Source organism: Leptodactylus fuscus, chromosome 7 (assembly GCF_031893055.1).
Source record: "Leptodactylus fuscus isolate aLepFus1 chromosome 7, aLepFus1.hap2, whole genome shotgun sequence".
Classification (NCBI taxonomy): Eukaryota; Metazoa; Chordata; class Amphibia; order Anura; family Leptodactylidae; genus Leptodactylus; species Leptodactylus fuscus.
In genome coordinates this window covers 143475259-143493823 of record NC_134271.1, presented here as the reverse complement: position 1 = coordinate 143493823, position 18565 = coordinate 143475259, and the positions used below count along the sequence as shown (strand labels likewise).

At 45.1% G+C, this 18565-nt stretch overlaps 1 protein-coding gene across 1 annotated transcript in view; it reads right to left on the bottom strand.

Moving 5' to 3' along the window:
- Positions 1 to 227: 227 nt before the first annotated feature.
- KIRREL1 (kirre like nephrin family adhesion molecule 1) overlaps positions 228 to 18565 on the bottom strand; it is a 204499-nt gene continuing 186161 nt past the window's right edge. Inside the window, exons 7-15 of the mRNA XM_075283208.1 lie at positions 17792 to 17940; positions 15603 to 15730; positions 13676 to 13802; positions 10507 to 10607; positions 6480 to 6678; positions 4978 to 5085; positions 4422 to 4561; positions 2989 to 3063; positions 228 to 1351 (exon numbers count right to left, since the gene is read on the bottom strand). Of these exons, the coding sequence (XP_075139309.1) occupies positions 881 to 1351; positions 2989 to 3063; positions 4422 to 4561; positions 4978 to 5085; positions 6480 to 6678; positions 10507 to 10607; positions 13676 to 13802; positions 15603 to 15730; positions 17792 to 17940 (1498 nt within the window). The 3' untranslated portion in view covers positions 228 to 880. The remainder of the gene's footprint in view (positions 1352 to 2988; positions 3064 to 4421; positions 4562 to 4977; positions 5086 to 6479; positions 6679 to 10506; positions 10608 to 13675; positions 13803 to 15602; positions 15731 to 17791; positions 17941 to 18565) is intronic.

The following is an 18565-nucleotide window of genomic DNA, read 5'->3' as shown; positions in this document are numbered from 1 at the left end:
TGTATTAAAAATATATAAAGTGTAATATGGCTCAGAGCTTGTTGGGAATTGTAGACCATGTAGGACCAAAGCAGCAAACTAGCTCTCCTCGTAAGACTTCCTACACTAGCTGGATCTCCGCAAAGGAAAACCAATACCTTCCAAGAGCTGGACAAAAGCAGTACATAGATAAGAACCCTCCATAAGTGGAATTTGTAAAAAAAAAACCTCAAAAAAACCTATAAAGATGTGAATGAAAATTCCCATTTTTTTGATTGTCCGATTTACTCATTCTCTGCTTTCCAAAATGGCTGTCCGCGTGCCAAGACTGTAAAGCCTGTTCTACAAGAGGATAGGACCTTAGATGTCATACAAGTTACATAACAATATGACCCATCTTGCCTTCTCTTCTAACAGTTGGAATGTATAACTACAAAAAGACCCTGCTATGGTAAGACCAGATTTTCGGTGACGAATGAAGAGAGTAATAAAAAGCAGACGTGCCCCAAAAAGAGTATGGGGAATTCATCAAAGTAAAAAGAAAACCTTCACCGGTACCAAGTTGACCCTTTAAGTCATACCATATGCCATACACCAGATGGCAAAAATCAGTGGTATTCAAGGAATGATCAGGTGCGAAAAGGCCAGCCTTCTGTTTGGCATCATATTCCATGTCAAAGCCAATGGGCTTTGCTGGTCGGGCAAAGTTGACTGTTTTCTTGGGGACTTCTGAGATCAAGACATTAAGGTCCCTGAGTATCAGAAGACACGTTTGCTTCTCCTCCTGGAGTCCTTTCTTGCCTTTAGATGTTAGATGAGAGAAGATCTAACTGAATAGTGTCGTCCTCTCTGGTATTTCCCCTTTTAAGCCCACCAGTTTTACTTTCTTTTTTTACAATCCTCAGACATGTGTCTGCATCCTTTGTTGAAACCTTTGTCCATAGTCGGAATGTTGGGAAGTGTATGAGAACCTGGTGGCACCTGTGAACTTCCCGACTGGATCAAAAGTATCATATGGTCCCCGATCCATACCTGTTGTGGTTGGCTGCGTGTAACCAAGTCGGTATGTTGGGTAGCCAGTATTAGCTGAAAACCCATGTGTCCCAAATTTTTCATAGTTATCGTATGATAGTTGACTGGTGGTATCTGTTGTCGCCGGTGTTACTGTGGGCGTTGGGTCTGTACTATAATCTGAAGTAGCAGCCCGACTATAAGTGTTCAGTTGGGCATAACCACTGGAGTGAGAGAGACGGGATGAAGGGCGCGCATCAAAACGTGCTGGTCCAGGATTACGGTAATCTGGATACAACACAGTTCGGGAGTTCGGCCTGTCGTCGTGAGCCCGGACGTTGTAATATCCATTGGTTGGATCCTAGGGAAGAAGAGCAGCGTGATCAATGGCAGATAATGATGGACATGAATATAGAATAAGAAAAATGATTATTGAGAAGGAAGAAAAGAAGTAGAAAAGTGGGCGACTAGCCTGAGAGAGGTCGAGATCGGTTTCTGAAAACTCAGCTATGTGTTTACAGACTTATGTGCTCAAATACGCAGTGAAGCAAGTGTCACTATACAGGTGCATACATTTATTAAGACATTGATGCAAAAATTGCTTTGGACTACAGACATTTACAGAAACATTAGCTTTCAGTATATAAAAACATGGTAGCCCAGTTGTGATGCCTGGTTACAGAGATATAAAAATGGAAACTGCCCAAGTCTATTCATCAAAGTCTCGAAAGCAAAAAGTCTTCTAAATTTTTTGTTAAACTCTATCCATTATTTTGGGTTTTGATGGAAGTATTTTGTAGGTTGAACCAATGGAGATGAAAGGACAACCCATCGGTATTGGTGTTATATGAGAAAAGTCCTGTCAGTGTTACAGGTTGGCAATCGATCGACACTATACCGCCTAAATATTAGTGTTGAGCGAATAGTATTCGTCGAATACCTCGCCGGCATAGGAATGCGTGTAATCGGCCGGACACCAAGGGGTTAAACGCTTGGAAGATTTGATGTGTTTGACCCCTTGGTGTTCGGCCGATTACACGCATTCCTATGCTGGCGAGGTATTCGACAAATACTATTCGTTCAACACTACTGAATATCAATGTTGTTCATTTCCTCAACTTACAAGGCTCGCTTTGAGTGACTACATTCAATAAGAACGACTTTGATGACTAGACCCAAGTTTTTGGCAGTGATGGTCACGGGATGGGTGATGAAATGTACACCAAGCTCCATATCCGACATAAAGGAGGAGAAGCGTTTGATCAATCCACAGTAAGAAGTCTGTGTCCATAATGTCCAGTTGAACCAGTTTTGTAAATCCATATGAATTGTGAAGGCCACTCCAATTGGCTGAAGGCACAGTCCACACAGTTGCACACAAGTTTGCTCAAAAATTTTCTCGACGGGTCAAGGCAGAACTTCCAAGGTATGATCCATCAGAATGACTGGACTTTAGTTAAAGTTCATGTGTTTTACCAGACAGAATTGCTCTGTGTCCTATACCGTGTTGTCCTCAATACACCTGCAACAATCTGTTGCCACCTTCTCCCCTAACTTCACAGAAGTGTAATCGGGATTTCCAACCATCTTCATCAAACACTTTAAAAGTCACAATCGGAACTGAACTGCAATACTTGTCTAATCCCTAAAAGTATGCAACTGTATAGTAATGTTTGCTTCACTCTCCAAGGTATAGAAGAAGTTAGAAGAAGAGAAAGAGAGAGGTATTAAACACAGAATAATTTACACATTTCACAAAAAATTACACATCACTCGATGATCTTGCATGCCAGACAACTCGTTCGTGCTTAGTACAGTGTGCAAATCAAAGATACAGTCTTGTGACTAGAAGATGCCACGGGTAGATTCCACCAGCATCATCTTGTTAATGCTACACAGCTCCGAGACTTGTGCAGGGTCAGGCGGTAACTATCCTGAAAGTGCCATATTTGGATTATAAATTTATTTGTATTGGTTGAAAATATAGGGGTGCCGCACCTTGAGCTCATACTCCTCTCTGTCGATGGTGTCACAGCGTAGGTCTTGCTTCAAGTCCACATCGTCTTTAAAAGACTAAAAATAAGCAAAAAGAGTCAGACTACCAGTTCCTTGCTGAAGTTGTGTAAAAGATCTACAACATTATCTGAAAGGTTTATGGCTATAGGTTTTATACAAACAATATCCCATCTGTTATAACATCTAAAAGACGGAGGTGTCGGTAATTTGTTCCAGGCCTACTACAAAGTCCAGTCCTATTAATGTGACCACCACCTACTTTTGACATCGACGCTAAATAGCCAATCGCAGAAGGAACGTGCCATCAGCCATCTGGGTGCACTCATCATTGTAGAAGACACGATGGACCAATACAAGTATGCATCTATCCTTGCGGACCATGTTCACCCCTACATGCAAATTGTTTTTTCTCAGGATGATGGCATCTACCAGCAGGACAATGCGACGTGTCATAAAGCTCGCAGTGTACGTGCATGGTTCGAGGAGCACCAGGATAAGTTTACCGTACTCCCTTGGCCAGCAAATTCCCCGGACTTGAACCCAATTGAGAATCTGTGGGACCACCTCGATCGGGTTGTTGGCAACATAGATGCTCAACCGCGTAAGCTAGCGCAGCTGGCCATGGCACTGGAGTCAGCAAGGCTCAACATCCCAGTGATCATCATCACAGCATCCCCTCTCTTCCTGCACGTCTCACAGTGGTCCGCTCTGCCAAAGGGGGATATTCTGGATTTTGACAGGTGGTCACATTAATGTGAATGGACTGTGAAGATCTCAAAAAGTCATGTATGTTGATGTCAACCCTGTAGTAGGCCAGTCATATTTTTAGTCCTTGTGTAGAAATCCTTACATCAAATAGAGTCTCACAAAAACAGTGAGGTCATTATTAGTTTTTATTCTCTTGGTAATCAAGGGTTCTACACCAAAACAATGTTAATGATCATCATAGACCTGAAACAATCTCTTAACATAGCCTTGAAGGTAACCTGCCCCCAAAACAGATTAGGAAACCTCCATAATGTTATATTTCTAGCTAGCCATACGACAACATTTTTGGATGGGCAACTGTCCAACATGAAGAAGATTGACAGATGCCGGCCAATGGCAAAAAAGTTGATCTATTGTGTTGGATTGTTTTGGACAAGCTACCAAACCACATATCTGTATCCCATCAATGGAAACCCATTATGGCAGAGATTGATCCGTGATTTTACGCTGACTGATGCCATTGTTGTCCTAAACAACAGCTTTCACAAACCATCCATGGATGACAAATTGTTGATAGCACAACCGGTGGAAATCGTCTACCGCTCTACTCAAGCTGAACTTCCATAAAATTGGAAATAGGTAGTCAAGTAAGACATGGACAAACACCTGGTAGATGTATAAAAAATATGAGAATCGCTTTTCCTTACCGAATAGATGGCTTTCATGACACGTGTTGCGGTAGAAACACTAGATGTGTCCTCCTCCCTGTCAGGGTGCATGGTTAGAGGTTCTCGATTGACGGTCTCCACTTTGATATCGAGCTTCCTTAGTGTGACATCCTTGCGGCCTGGTGAGAAATAAGTGATTGTTCTTAATGAATGAAGCCGGATGCCCTTTTGACGTCTCTAATTACCAAATATGTAAACTATTCAGATGAGTCAGACCGAGTTGGCTAAAGTTTTGTTGTCAGCGATAGAACTATGATAAAACTTTTGGATGTTATTTGCTTTTGCGGTTTCCTGCCTTTCTCGTCCTAACATATGATCTCTCCAAGAACATCTCCACAAAAACTGACATGCCATCTTAGCAGAATCTCAGTATTCAAGTGTTGTGCTGTCTCTTCTCGTACAAGCACCCGAGCAACTGTGCAGTCATTGGATACATCACTTATCACAAACTATGGCATAGCCTCTTAATTGGCTCCGCTGGGAAAGCCACGGGCTTCTCATACATTTGTCAGAAGACTTTAACACTGGTACTCACTGCCTTTACGACGTCGGTAGAGGAAGAAAATGAAGAAGACAAAGAAGATAATGACCAAAATCCCGGCTCCGATGGTTGCCCCGGCAATGATCCCTACCGCTACCACTTCTGAAAAAAAGAGACAATGTGGAACCAATGATTACCTTGACGGGCTTGTAGTTTTTTTTAGGCACTTTTTTAGGACACGTTTAACGAAAGTCCCCCATTCTAGCGAAAGATTCCCCACGACTATTTTATGTGAATTGCATCTTTCACATGACAGGTGAAGACTGGGAGAAGACGGATTGCACATGTTAAGTTTCAGCTCCAGTTCTTTTGTCTGAAACGCATACTCAGCCTAGTGGTTGGTTGACAGTTCTTGAGGGTTTATGAGCACATTAAAGGGGTTGTCCAGGGATTTGTAATTTATGGTCTATCTTTAGGATAGGCCATAAATACACAGTCCAGTCATAGTAATGTGACCACCGCCTACTTTTGACATCAACGTTAAATAACCAATCGCAGAAGGCACGTGCCATCTGAGTGAACTCATCATTGTGGAAGGCACGATGGACCAACACAAGTATGCATCTATCCTTGTGGACCATGTTCACCCCTACATGCTAATTGTTCTTCTTCAGGATGATGGCATCTACCAGCAGGACAATGCGACGTGTCATAAAGCTCGCAGTGTATGTGCGTGGTTCGAGGAGCACCAGGATGAGTTTACCGTACTCCCTTGGCCAGCAAATTCCCCGGACTTGAACCCAATTGAGAATCTGTGGGACCACCTCGATCGGGTTGTTCGCGCCATGGATGCTCAACTGCGTAACCTAGTGCAGCTGGCAACGGCACTGGAGTCGGCATGGCTCAACATCCCAGTACAACATCCCCTCTCTTCCTGCACGTCTCGTAGCGGTCCGCTCTACCAAAGGTGGTTATTTTGGATTTTGACAGGTGGTCACATTAATGTGACTGGACTGTGTATCTGAGGGGGTGGGGAGGAGTCGATAGGCGGGTTCTGCATAGATTATCTGTACAAGGCATTGTCTGTACTGTACACAACATGGGGCCAGAAGCAGTTGGTTCCAATCCCTGTATAGTGAGTGACTGGACACCAGTACTACAACCAGGCTACTGTACAGGGCATGGAGCCAAACGCTTCTAGCCCTGTGTTGTGCATAGTATGGGTGTCAGAAGTGGCCCTGTACAGCTGATCCTTGTGAGGGCCCCTTATTGCCCATTCACGATCAGATATTTATGGCCTATCCTAATGATATCATAAATTACAAATTCTTGGACAACACCTTCAAGGCTAGGATATTGAACAACTAGTCAGTGCCATAAGGAAATATACAGGGATAATAGAAGTACAAAAAGATCGGGCAGAACAGAAAATCCCCAAACCAGTCACCTGCACCCCAAAACACTGACGCCTCCATTATGACTCAAAACAGGGCAAATGTGGCATGAAAAGTAGTGAAGAAAACCTATGTCCAGTTTCTGAACTTAAAAATCCATACCTTTCTCTACGAGCTTGATGATAGCCGTTCCTGATCCAAAGGTATTCCACGCCGTGCAGTTGTAGCTGGTTTGAAAATCCGACTCCATGACGTTGTTGATGGTGAGGATAGAACGTACGCCATTGTCCGTCTTAGTCCGTTCCACAGTATACCTATCCATGGTGCCAATCTCCAGATATTTCTCCTTCCATGCCCAGGCCTAAAGTTTGTAATAAATCAGTCATCAGGAAAATACTACACATGTGCATGGTAAAAGCAAAGGCCTATAATCTTATGGGTGATGATGGATATTTCTCATATTTATACAGCTGGGGAATCTACAGAAGTATCTAGAATCCAACAATAATGATTCCGGGACTTCCAATCACTGTCCACAGTTTTTACTACAACCCTGTGAAACGCGTGAAGGCGGATTTGTATATACAGAATAAAGTGGAAATCACATAATCACCGAGGTTGTGTTGGGAAGTCAGTCACCCGCAATGTTTTTGAACTTTCGAAGGAATCCACAGGAAATTTTTGTAGAGAAAATATTGTCTATGAGGCCTTTGTATTCCTTTTGTTCTATTTTTCACCCAAGTGCATAAATAAGAAGCAATGTGCTACAGAGTAAATGCACAAGAAGGCAGTCTATAGTAGACCTTCTCCAAAATTGGATGGGCCCCTACAGACCTTCGAAAACTCTACAAGCCAGAAGGCATTGTAAGACACAGGGATTAATGCCTTCCCCTTGCAAAAGCTTTGAGAGAGCCCATCTTGATCCTACCTTCAATCTGGGCCACCAACACCGTATCCACCAAAGAGCCCAAGTCTAGATTCAGAAGAAGGGGGGTGGGTTTGGATTGTGTTGCGGAAATTGATGGCAACACAATTAACACCCTAGACCTCAGAAGGAAACCATATCTTGCATGGTCCTTGTGACAAACAAGAGATGGTAGGGTTCACACTAGTCGTTGGGGGACCTGAATAACAGAGGGGCAGACTGATATAAGATGTATAACAAATATAAATACATATATAATGTATTAATATATACATGATATAAGATGGGTTTCACACAGAAGCCCACTGGACCCCATTAACTATAAATAGGTCTTTTGGCTGACTGGCGTTTTGAAACTGAAAGTTTTCGAGAAAAAAGTCCTCGGTGTAGGACTGTTTTCTCCACCAATTTTTGGCAGATTCTGTGACTGCGATTTCAACCCAGCGTGCTATAAACATAAGAGTAAGGGCCAATGTACACAACCGTTGATCTTCTGGATCCATTTGATTCCGATAACACAGATGATTATAGAACCGGTCCTATTCCATTGTTATGGAATGGAATACGGAAGCCCCATAGACGGAAAGCACTCCGGGTGTCATTCGACTGCATTCTGTGAAAATTCGGCCCCCAACTTGGAGGCCCACTTCATCATAGTCCAGTTGGTCTCAAGTCAGGCAAATAGGAGAAGATAAGGCAGATAGACCCAAGGAGGCTTTGGTTTTTGAGGTTCTTACCCCTCGTGCTTTACACTTTAATATCTCCAAGGTATTTTAGGATAACTCGGAGGTACAGATATTCCTTAATAGTCATTTTTCCAATGCACTTGCCGACAAGGTGGTTAGATACAGTGCTTTCCCAATAATCTTATAACCACAGGTTAAATGGCCTCTCTAATAGAGCAGCCTTGGGAACCTTCGAAATTTCTCTGTGGAGCTCCGCAGATGTGTAATAGTTAACTGGAAAATCCAAATCACTGAAAAGCCTATAATGAATTCTCCTCAGTCGCTTCCTCTGCTAAACACTTCATTTTGTAAGCCGTGATAAAATGATTTCAGCCGCAGTGGATGCTGTTTGGAGAACGCGTCTCCCTCGGGACTGTGTGGTGAGGCAGCTGTGAAGGCAGCACAAATCTACACTTTAATTAATGCAAAAAGACATATATATATATATATTTGGAGAGGTGGGACCGACCACGGCCTTCATCTGTGCCTGGGCTCTGGCATCTGAAACCTTCGCATATGTTTATTCATCCTTTACGTCCCCCTGTCTCAAAAATGGGGAGTGAAGTACTGCGAGAGCCAGATAGGTGGCGCTATCGCTAAGGAGATGGCTACGGGTTATGAAGCGTACACCAGTGCTGGGTCGTTGTCTCTTCAGCAAGATGTGATTATTGGAATAATCATTCATCAGCGGAGCAAAGCCCATAAAAGAAATAATTGCCGTATATCCCCTTCTCTCCAAGGGTGGTCGAAACTTTAATCATGTAGAGTTCAGACCTGGAATTGCTTACTGAGGTCTGCTGCTCCAGTGAAAGGTACAATATGGCAGCTTACTTCATATTTATGGCATTGCAGAGAGTATAGGAGTAAACATCGATGGGGTGGTTAACCACAGTGATCCGAGGAATCGCTGGGGATCCAGAGACCTCCAATATACCACACAGGCTGCGGTGATGTATACAAGGGGGTGTTTTCAGGTTTAAAACTGCCCCCTTCCTGGCCCTGCTTGGCCATCAATCTCCTGAATGTTGATAATGATGGTCACCAATATAGTTGTGCCTTATTGAGCACCGCCAGAAACCAATGGGCACTTCCATCACTTGTGGGGCCCCGAGTCTGAACCGTGAGAATGCTTCTCCCTACTGAGTATTGAGAAGTATACTTGCTGCATTCTCCCTAGGCCCCATTCTGAGTGGGGCCAGGGGGCATTATAATGTGTGAGCTGAAATGGGACATTATACTTTGTGAGGGAATTAAGGGGGTATTATAATGTATAGGGAGATAAATATAATGTGTGTGGGGCAGTAAGTGAGCATTGTAATGTGTAGGGACACAGTTCAATATAATGTGTGGAGGCACTAAGGGGGCATTATAATGTGCAGGGACACAGGGCAATATAATGTGTGGGGGAACTAAGGGGGCATTATAATGTGTAGGGACACTGGGTAATATAATGTGTGGGGGCACTAAGGGGGCATTATAATGTGTAGGGACACGAGGAAATATAATGTTTGGGGGCACTAAGGGGGCATTATAATGTGTGGGGGCACTAAGGGGGCATTGTAATGTGTAGGGAGACAGGGCAATATAATGTGTGGGGGAACTAAGGGGGCATTATAATGTGTAGGGACACTGGGTAATATAATGTGTGGGGGCACTAAGGGGGCATTATAATGTGTAGGGACACGGGGAAATATAATGTGTAGGGCCACTAAGGGGGCATTATAATGTGTGAGGCCACTAAGTGGGCGTTATAATGTGTAGGGAAACAAGGCAATATAATGTGTGGGGGCACTAAGGGGGCATTATAATGTGTGGAGAAACAGGGAAATATGTGTGGGGCCACTAAGGGGGCATTATAATGTGTAGGTACACGGGGCAATATAATGTGTGGGGGCACTAAGGGGTCATTATATTGTATAGGGACACAGGGCAATATAATGTGTGGGGCCACTAAGGGGGCATTATAATGTGTAGGGACACGGGGCAATATAATGTGTGGGGGCACTAAAGGGGCATTATAATGCGTAGGGACACAGGGCAATACAATGTGTGGAGGCACTAAGGGGGCATTATAATGTGTAGGGACACAGGGCAATATAATGTGTGGGGGCACTAAGGGGGGGCATTATAATGTGTAGGGAAACAAGGCAATATAATGTGTGGGGGCACTAAGGGGGGCATTATAATGTGTGGGCCACTAAGGAGGCATTATAATGTGTAGGGACACTTAGTGGACAATATACTGTGTGGGTGCACTAAGGAAAGTATTATATTATGGGGCTGAATCTCCCATTGACACCCTTCATGGAAAATCCTTCATTTGTTCTTGACCATGTATAGTATTGTTTTTGACTCCGCTACAAGGACCCTTCGTTCACAAAAGGTTAGTACCTTTAGGCTCGACGTACTCGATCATCAATAGAAAGATCGGTCCTCAATCCCATCAAGGTTGCAACACTTTTGCCACTACCGGGTCATTTGTAAGGGTCATTTACGGAAACAATAGGAATGAATTATGATGACATAAAGATGTACTCACAATCCGATCAGGAGGTGGGGTGCTTCCAATAAAACACTCCACTTTCCCCACTCCACCTCGCACGGCATACTGCTCTCCTTCGCTGGTGATCATTGGAGGACCTTCAAGAAAAAGAGACAGAGGTGTCATGTTTTTGATCAAATCTTTAAAGATATTTCTGACTGACACAGAAGTGGACCAGTTGGCAAATAAATGGACCAGTTTGTTGTGAATTTTCCAAAAATTTTGAGTTCCGTCAAATACAAAATTTTTGGGGTTCAATACCAAATAGCACGTTTATACGTACAGATCTCTTCAGAACATAATAAACACTGTTGCTTGCCATCCCTTACCTCTCCTGATCTTTACCATGGTCCTCTTTGGTCATCTCTTTGGTGAAATCACGATCACAGGTCCCAGGGACTACTGAGGCCTGTGATTGGGCAGTACAGTCATGTGAAGTGTTCCAATGTCATGACATCAACGTGGCCCCTGTGATGGTTGAGGCCCAATCACAAGCCTCAGTGGTCCTCCAGACCCATGATGTCGCCTGGGAAGCCAGAAGAAGCGAGAAGATGACTGAAGAAGACCACAAAGGAATGGCAGATGCTGCAAGGGTGCCCTTGAGAGGTGAGGGAAGGTGAGTATCAGTATTTACCTCTCTTGAGCCTTTACTTATCCTACTAATATTATAAATGTGTGTTTGGATGCTTGTTCCTCAATCACGGGCAAACGGCCAAAAGGATTTGCCTGCAATTGCACACATACATACATTGGCAGCCAGAATGATACATAGGCTACTTATTTTGCCGGTACACGGCCGGATTTCGCCACCACAACTGCTGAATTGCCGTTTGCCTAAACTGAAGGACCTGAGATGATGTCATCCCAGGCCCTTCAACTCTTCCCCGATTAGCTGCCGCTGCTGAGTGGGCGGAGCTATCGGTCTGACTGCATGCAGGAGAAAATGGCTGCACACGCACGCTTGGGAGAGGAGCCCACAAGCGGCCTTACTTGGGACAGGGTTGGACAGGCAGCCTTACGCGAACACTGTATCGGCTGCACCTGGTAAATACATTGCCGTGTAAGGGGAAAGCTGCAGCCCCGCACAGTATGCCCCGCAGATGCAGGTACCTCCATACACCGGCGTATGCTGCAATGTAGCAGGGTTGACACGCCATGTAGCAGAGCACTGGGGGCCGTGGGTGAGTGTGGCCGGGGGCCCCCATGGGGGAAGGGGGGGTTGGGGGGGGGAGGTTGCAGCCAGAGGGAGGGGGTGCGGGGGAGAAGAGGCATGGGTGCAGGACGTGGGTACCGGTGGGGAAGAGGGCCCAGGGGCACGGGATGGAGCAAGAGCGCAGGGGCAAGGGGGATAGGGGGCCGGGGACAAGTGGTAGGTGAGGAGGCTGCAGGGGCCAGTGGGAGGGAAGGGGCTTCGGGGGCACTCAGCGGCTCATAAACACCAGCAAATACCAAATTATAAGCGTGGGGGACTGGGAGCGCAGGGGTGGGGCCAGGGGTCCGCGGGTGCCATGGTGTGGAAGTTGTCTGCCGCGGACGCAAGGCAACGAGATGGCGGGGCCGGGCACCGCTGGAAGTGAGCCGCGGACGAAGTCGTGGGTACTGCTAGTATTATATACGGATAGACTACAGAGTATATTAATAGCTTTTCTGCTTCGGAAGTAACAAGTTCCATCCAAAATGAAACAGGTGGACAAACCTTAGAAATATTTGCGAATTTCGAGGTTTGCCCATCTTTATACATACAACCTTTAGAAATCGTAACTAACTTGAGCAGGTTCAAAGGTGGCCGATAGTATGGTGAACTACCGTACCCAAAGCGATGATCAAAACTAGGGTCAGGAAAAAAAATTCACTTCTACAGGAGTTACGGAAACGACAGGGGCTGTGGGGCTCATTTTACAGATAATGACCAACTTGTTTTCCCCCCGGGAACAATATAGATATGAGAATTCCTTGATTTGTAGAATATTCGGTCAGCTTTGATGAAAAGGGCCTTTAAGGCTGTGGTCGGGCCAGACAGACGTCTCTTTGTGAGACAGATTAGGGCGATGTTCATGCCCATTATCTCATCAGGGGGAATTAATGCAATCCTGCCGAATTTGCCACCACATTAGGCGTAATATGCGCTATTTGTTTTATATCTGTCTTTGTTTTATCGTCCAATCTGCTGATTTTTATCTCTGCGTATAATTTGCTTGTGCCAGTTTAACCGAAGTGGATATTACCCTGATGGATGCTGCATTTCCCGTACGTTGCCGCTTTCTTTCTTCACTTCACTAGTTCTCATGAAAGGTCACTCTGGGAGGGCTCGAGCTCCACGGTCAGAGATCATTTTGGGATTTTTCTTTTTTTTTTTTTTTTTTTGGCGGATTAATGGGTTTCTTCTCAATAAGCTCGGCATTGACGCACTAAACACTACCCTAACTTTTCGCCATAGTACGCCGTATCGTAGACAGAGTGTCAGTACTGAAACTGTTAATGAATAGTCACAGGTCAATGTTGAAAAACAAAGTCTGTCAATGAACTCCAATGGGTAGTTGGCACCAGAAAAGTATCGTGACTGTATGCGACAGAGCAAAAGGAAGGTTCTTACCCCTTTCAGGGTAAGGGTGAGGTGACACTACCTAGATCACTTCGTGAATGGGGCTACTGTCCGCCATGCCCGAAAACAATCCTATGTGTTTTCCTATGTACAGTTTATGTGACTGCTCTCTCACCCAATATCCTTGACATTGATCATCCTCAATGGGGAGATGACTCTGTCGGCGGCGTAACCAACGCTCCAGGCAGTGAAATGCAATCTAACAAATCCTCAGGATAGCTCGTCTACATGCGATCGGTGGTGGTCTAACACCAGGAACCCCTGCTGATCAGCTGTTGAAGAGGTTGTGGTGATGATGTCATGATAACTGGTCGCATGATACAGCAACTCAGTCCAATTTAAGTGAACGAGGCTGAGCCGCAATACCGAGCACAGCCACTATACAACATACGGTGCTGTTCCTGGTATTCAGAGAAGAGGCCGCAGTGTTCAAGTGACCAGCTGATCTGTGGGGGTCCTGGGTGAGAACTAAGTTTACAGGCGTTGCAGGACTACGTCCTATGTATGGTGCAATATCTATAGTAACCACCCACGAAACTGTTATATCCGGGTAACAGTACTCACCATTGACGAATAGTGTCACCTCCCTCTCTCCTACTCCGATACGGGGGACAATGGCCTTGCACACGTACTGCCCTGCGTCATCCTGGCTCACAGACTTCAGAAAGAGCTGGTTACTGTTGCTTAGGACCTGCAAAGAAGAATTTGAGACTTCTAAAGTTCTGCTACTTAGGATATCACATTAGTCGGGGCTCAGCTATCGGCACCAAAAACAGCGCCACACTTTTTGATATTGCAGTTCACGGCAATACATGTGAATGGAAATGCAATAATAGACACTGCAGCTACCGAAGCTGCCTGTCCATAGACTTTGGTGGAACACTGCAGCCCCATCAATCTGATGATCAGTGGGGGTGCTGGGACTCAGACCTTCTCCAATCTCATATTAATGGCCCTGGAAAACCCAGTTGAAATAGTTCTATGCTTACATCATGTGTCCAGATCAGCTGGTCTAGCAGCTAACAGGTGTGGGAAATTGCTAGTTGACAGACTGCATTGTTTTTTGAAGTGATGGAAATGACGCTGCAGTTCACTGAACCACCACTATACTGTGAATGGGGCTTCCGTGTTTCATCTATTATTTGAATAAGGGCTGTGCTGCATGTGCTCCTCATTCACAAATAGTTTCCAGCACCTGGAGACTACTAGTACAGATGATCTGTGTGCATTCCAGGTGTTGGACCCAACAGATCACTTACTGATGACCTATCCCGTGGATCGGTCATCAGTATGAAAATTTGATTTGGGGCTGCAGAACCCCTTTAAGAGGTCACAGCATCTTATTAAAGTTTGTGTGTTTGGATGTTTGTTCCTCAATCACGCAAAAAAACGGCTGAATGGATTTGCATGAAATTTGCCACATACATAGATAGGAACCCCAATTAAAACATAGGCTACTTTTTATCCCGATAAATGATGTCACTACACTACTGTAGTGAAGGAATTTAGGTTCACACAACACTAAAGGACCTGTGATGATGTCATCACAGGTCCTTGAGCCATTCTCAGATAGGATCATGCTAGGCAGTAGGCGGAGCTACACACTATTTTGTGGGCGGAGCTATATAGGATGAAACTGGACAGTGTGAAAGCTGAAGAAAATGGAGTCTCATGGAAGATAAGGAGACTACAGAACCTGCAGGCTGTGTGTGGGCAAGGGGACTATATCGGGGGTACAGTTTCAGTGTGTACTACATGGAATGTGTTGTTCTGCCTCTGAGGGGGGAGAACTTTGGCACATTTCAGCAACATCCATTCAGCCCTTTGTAACAAAAAAGCTGCTCACACAGTCACATAACAAAACCCCTGTAATCATAATTGCCTGATGTAGCAGAGCTTACGCAGCGCTGTAGCACACCTCTATAGGCTCTAAATATGCAAACATGTACATACAGCTGGGTATCCTATGCATATGCAGTGAAGTAGCAGAGCCAAGACGCGGGAGCAGGCGGATCGAACTATGGCAAATTTCTGCAACATCCATTCAGCCGTTTCCAACACAGAAGCTGCTCAGACACTGACATAAGAACACCCCTCTAATCCTCTGGCCAGATGTAGCAGAGCTTAGGCAGTGCAGTAGCACAGCTGAGTATGCTCTCCATATGAAGAGATGTACATACAACTGAGTATGTTGTGCATATGCAGCGATGTAGCAGAGCCGAGATGCGGGAGCAGGCGGATCATCCACAACAGCAGTTGGCTAAATATAAGTGGCTCAGCGCCAACACCAACCCGCGGGCAGATGCTAGTTCAATATATTATAGTCCTGGACAACCCCCTTTTAATAGTGACCTATCACAGGTCTCCATTCCACTCCTCACATCATGATGTCGGCCCTTTCTTCACTAGCATACTTATGTCACTGGTCCGAACAGAAATACTCTGTGCTGCTGTGTCCCGTAGGTCATTCAACCCCTTAAGATTTACTCACCATATTTGATCCTTTCTTGGTCCATGTCAGTGTAAGCGGAGGATTTCCAGTCCATATACAGGTCAGTGTTGCGTCGGAGCCCATGTCCGTCATGGCAGGTTTGGGTTCCACGACAATTCTGGGGGGAACTGTTGAGAGAAGCGTTGGCATCATTAGTGGGGGTCCCTAGGCGTTCATATGAAGTGAAGCACTCGCTCAGGCAAGCTCTTAAAATAGAACTCCTCGTCCTACGTCAGGGGTATTGAGCATTACTTATTCATGACCATCCATAGTACCAAAGCGAGAGAACATTATAAATCAAAAGCGGATCACCAGAGAGATGGATCCCCTCACTGTCTTCAAAAGAATAAGGAATGCGTTTTCTAATGGAACAGAATTGTACTTTTTTTTATTCTAATCAGTTCTCCAAAAGAAGGTCTCATTTCCTCTTTAAGGAGCGCTTTCTATTTCCTGTGAGAAGTACAACATGGCTTCCAGCATTACAGCTAAGAAAAGTGCTGATCTGGAGTGAGGGGACTTAGAGGGAGTCTGTCACCACAACCCAGCATATCAACCTAGCCCCACAGATACATAGGTTAGAGTCACCTGAATCAAACGGTGTTATCCCCTCGTGAATCGCTTCCTCCGTTGCCGAGATATCACCATTTTTGTCTTATGCTCGTTAAGCAACAAGGGGGCGGCCATTGTTCTACTGAGATAAAGATCTCATTTGCATATTGACAAAAACAGCGATATCTCAGCAACGCAAGGTCCGATTCGAAAGGGGAAAACATCGTTTCATTCAGGTGACCCTAACCTATTTATCTACAGGCCTGGTGGATATGCTTAATTCTGGTGTTACACTCCCTTTAAGATGGGCCATAAAGGTGGGTACAAGAAAATTTTGTCTGAAATGAGTAAAATTAGACAAAGGTGTCTAAAGATGCGCCATATTTATCATTGAGCGTAAGCAGAAGAGAGTTTTCGTAATCATGTGACCAACCTATGGTAGTCTACAGGTGTATACCTGCAAGGACTTGGAGACCTGAATGTGAAATCTGTAAGGGGGCCCCATATGTGGCGGGGCCATGTTTAGAAGGCATGGTTTTAGGGACCCCTCTTCCCCCTTCCCACCCCACAAACACAGTGGGCCACTGCTGGAATCTTTAATGTATGGCCACTTACTATCAAGTATGAGCGATGAGCAGAAAATTTATTCCATGAAAGGAAAATTTTGAAAAAAGTTCCAGGTCCTCGAGAGAATAAAGTGCGCCCATTGTCATGCAAATAAGAATGTAATTCTGACAACTTCCAGGACCTCCATCAATCACATGAACCCGATTTCGGTTACATTCATGTAGGGTGACTCCGGACCCCCGTTCTCATGTCCCAGTAGTTGGACCCCTCCAATTAGCCCAATTTCTTTATACTGTGTTGTTCAGGTTATAATCCCTTGAAAACCACATTTTCTTTTGTACCTCCCTTTATAAGGGATGCGGTTTAAGAAAAAGGGGCATGGCTTAAAGGGACTCTGTCCCCAAAATCTAACATACCAACCCAGCCTTGCCGATAGATAGGTTAGGGTCATCTGAATCGAACAATGTTTCACCCTTGTGAATCGGAGCCTCTGTTGCTGAGATATCGACAATTTTCTCATATGCAAATGAGCTCTTTCAGGAACAAGGGCGCCGCCATTGCTCCTGAGCGGTAAGTGACAACAGTTTCGTTGCTGCAAAGAACTCATTTGCATATGAGAAAAATGGCAATAACTTTGCAACGGAAGCCCCGATTCACATGGGGAAAAGAGTGTTTGGTTAAGGTGACTGGAACCTATCTACCCGTAGACTGGGGTGAGATTTGGTGACGCACCCTTTAAGGTGACCAAAAAGGTTTAATGTAAAAATAAAAAGGTGCCTAAAAATGTGCCAAATTTATGACAGTGTTAGTAAGCCTTACCCACTGTCGCCACCCTGTGGTCACACAGAGGTACAACTGCCAGTTTATGAGGCCCCAAGGCGAAATCTGTCAGAGGGCCCCCCCACCTGGAGGGGCCAAGTTTATGCATCCATTCGTTTCCTTTAGGAACTAGGGCCTAGGTGTGACTGCTTCCTTTATAGCTACCCCTCTGGTGGCTGAACATCAAAAATGTCCCCCTAGTGGACAGGGCATGCTGGTTAGTGTAGTTCGACAGCAGCATGCGCGTCACTTACAATGTACATCCACCAAGGTGCTGACGTTGGTGCTTCCAACTTCATTATGTACTTCGCACGAGACCGGCTCCGTGAAAAACGTGTAATCCACTTGCGTCTCATAGGAGCTCTCCCTGGCCGCTTCGATGATTACGCCCCCTTTGGCCCACCTAAGGAATAAAATCCGATATTATAGGTTACTTGGAGATGAGGATACATTATAAGAATTACAGCTTATTTTTTCCCCTTTCTACTTGTGTCAGTCTTTACTGCCGTTCTGGCATTTTATTCAGAAACTGAATAAAGGGTAGCGGGACTACTTAGGCATCCTGGAATAGTTGATGTTAGGTCTGTTTAACCCCTTAATGACTAATGATGTACACGACGGCCAATTTTTGTAAAAAAAACCCAAACAATCGTCTCGGTCTTTAAGGGTAATTGAAGGTATAGTCGAGCTGGCGCGATTGCTCTCCCCCCTCTCCACGGCGGAGCCCGTCTCCACTTATTGCCCACACTACACAAACACGAAGGATAACAGGCGCTCTTGAAGGCAGCGATAAATAAAACATTAATACACCCGTTCGGTTAAATATGCATGATTGTAAAACAGAAGCAGTTGGCAGTAAACAGGATCGTAAAATAAAAAGGCATTAAATTCCTCAGATAAGGTGTTTAATGGACATCCAGGGCTCGCCTCTGCTACACTTACTGCTGCTGCGGCTGCTGCCGATTCGCATGGGGGATTGATGGCCTGGGCCGCCGCGGAGTGCGGCGCGCGTGGGGGGGGGGAGGTTA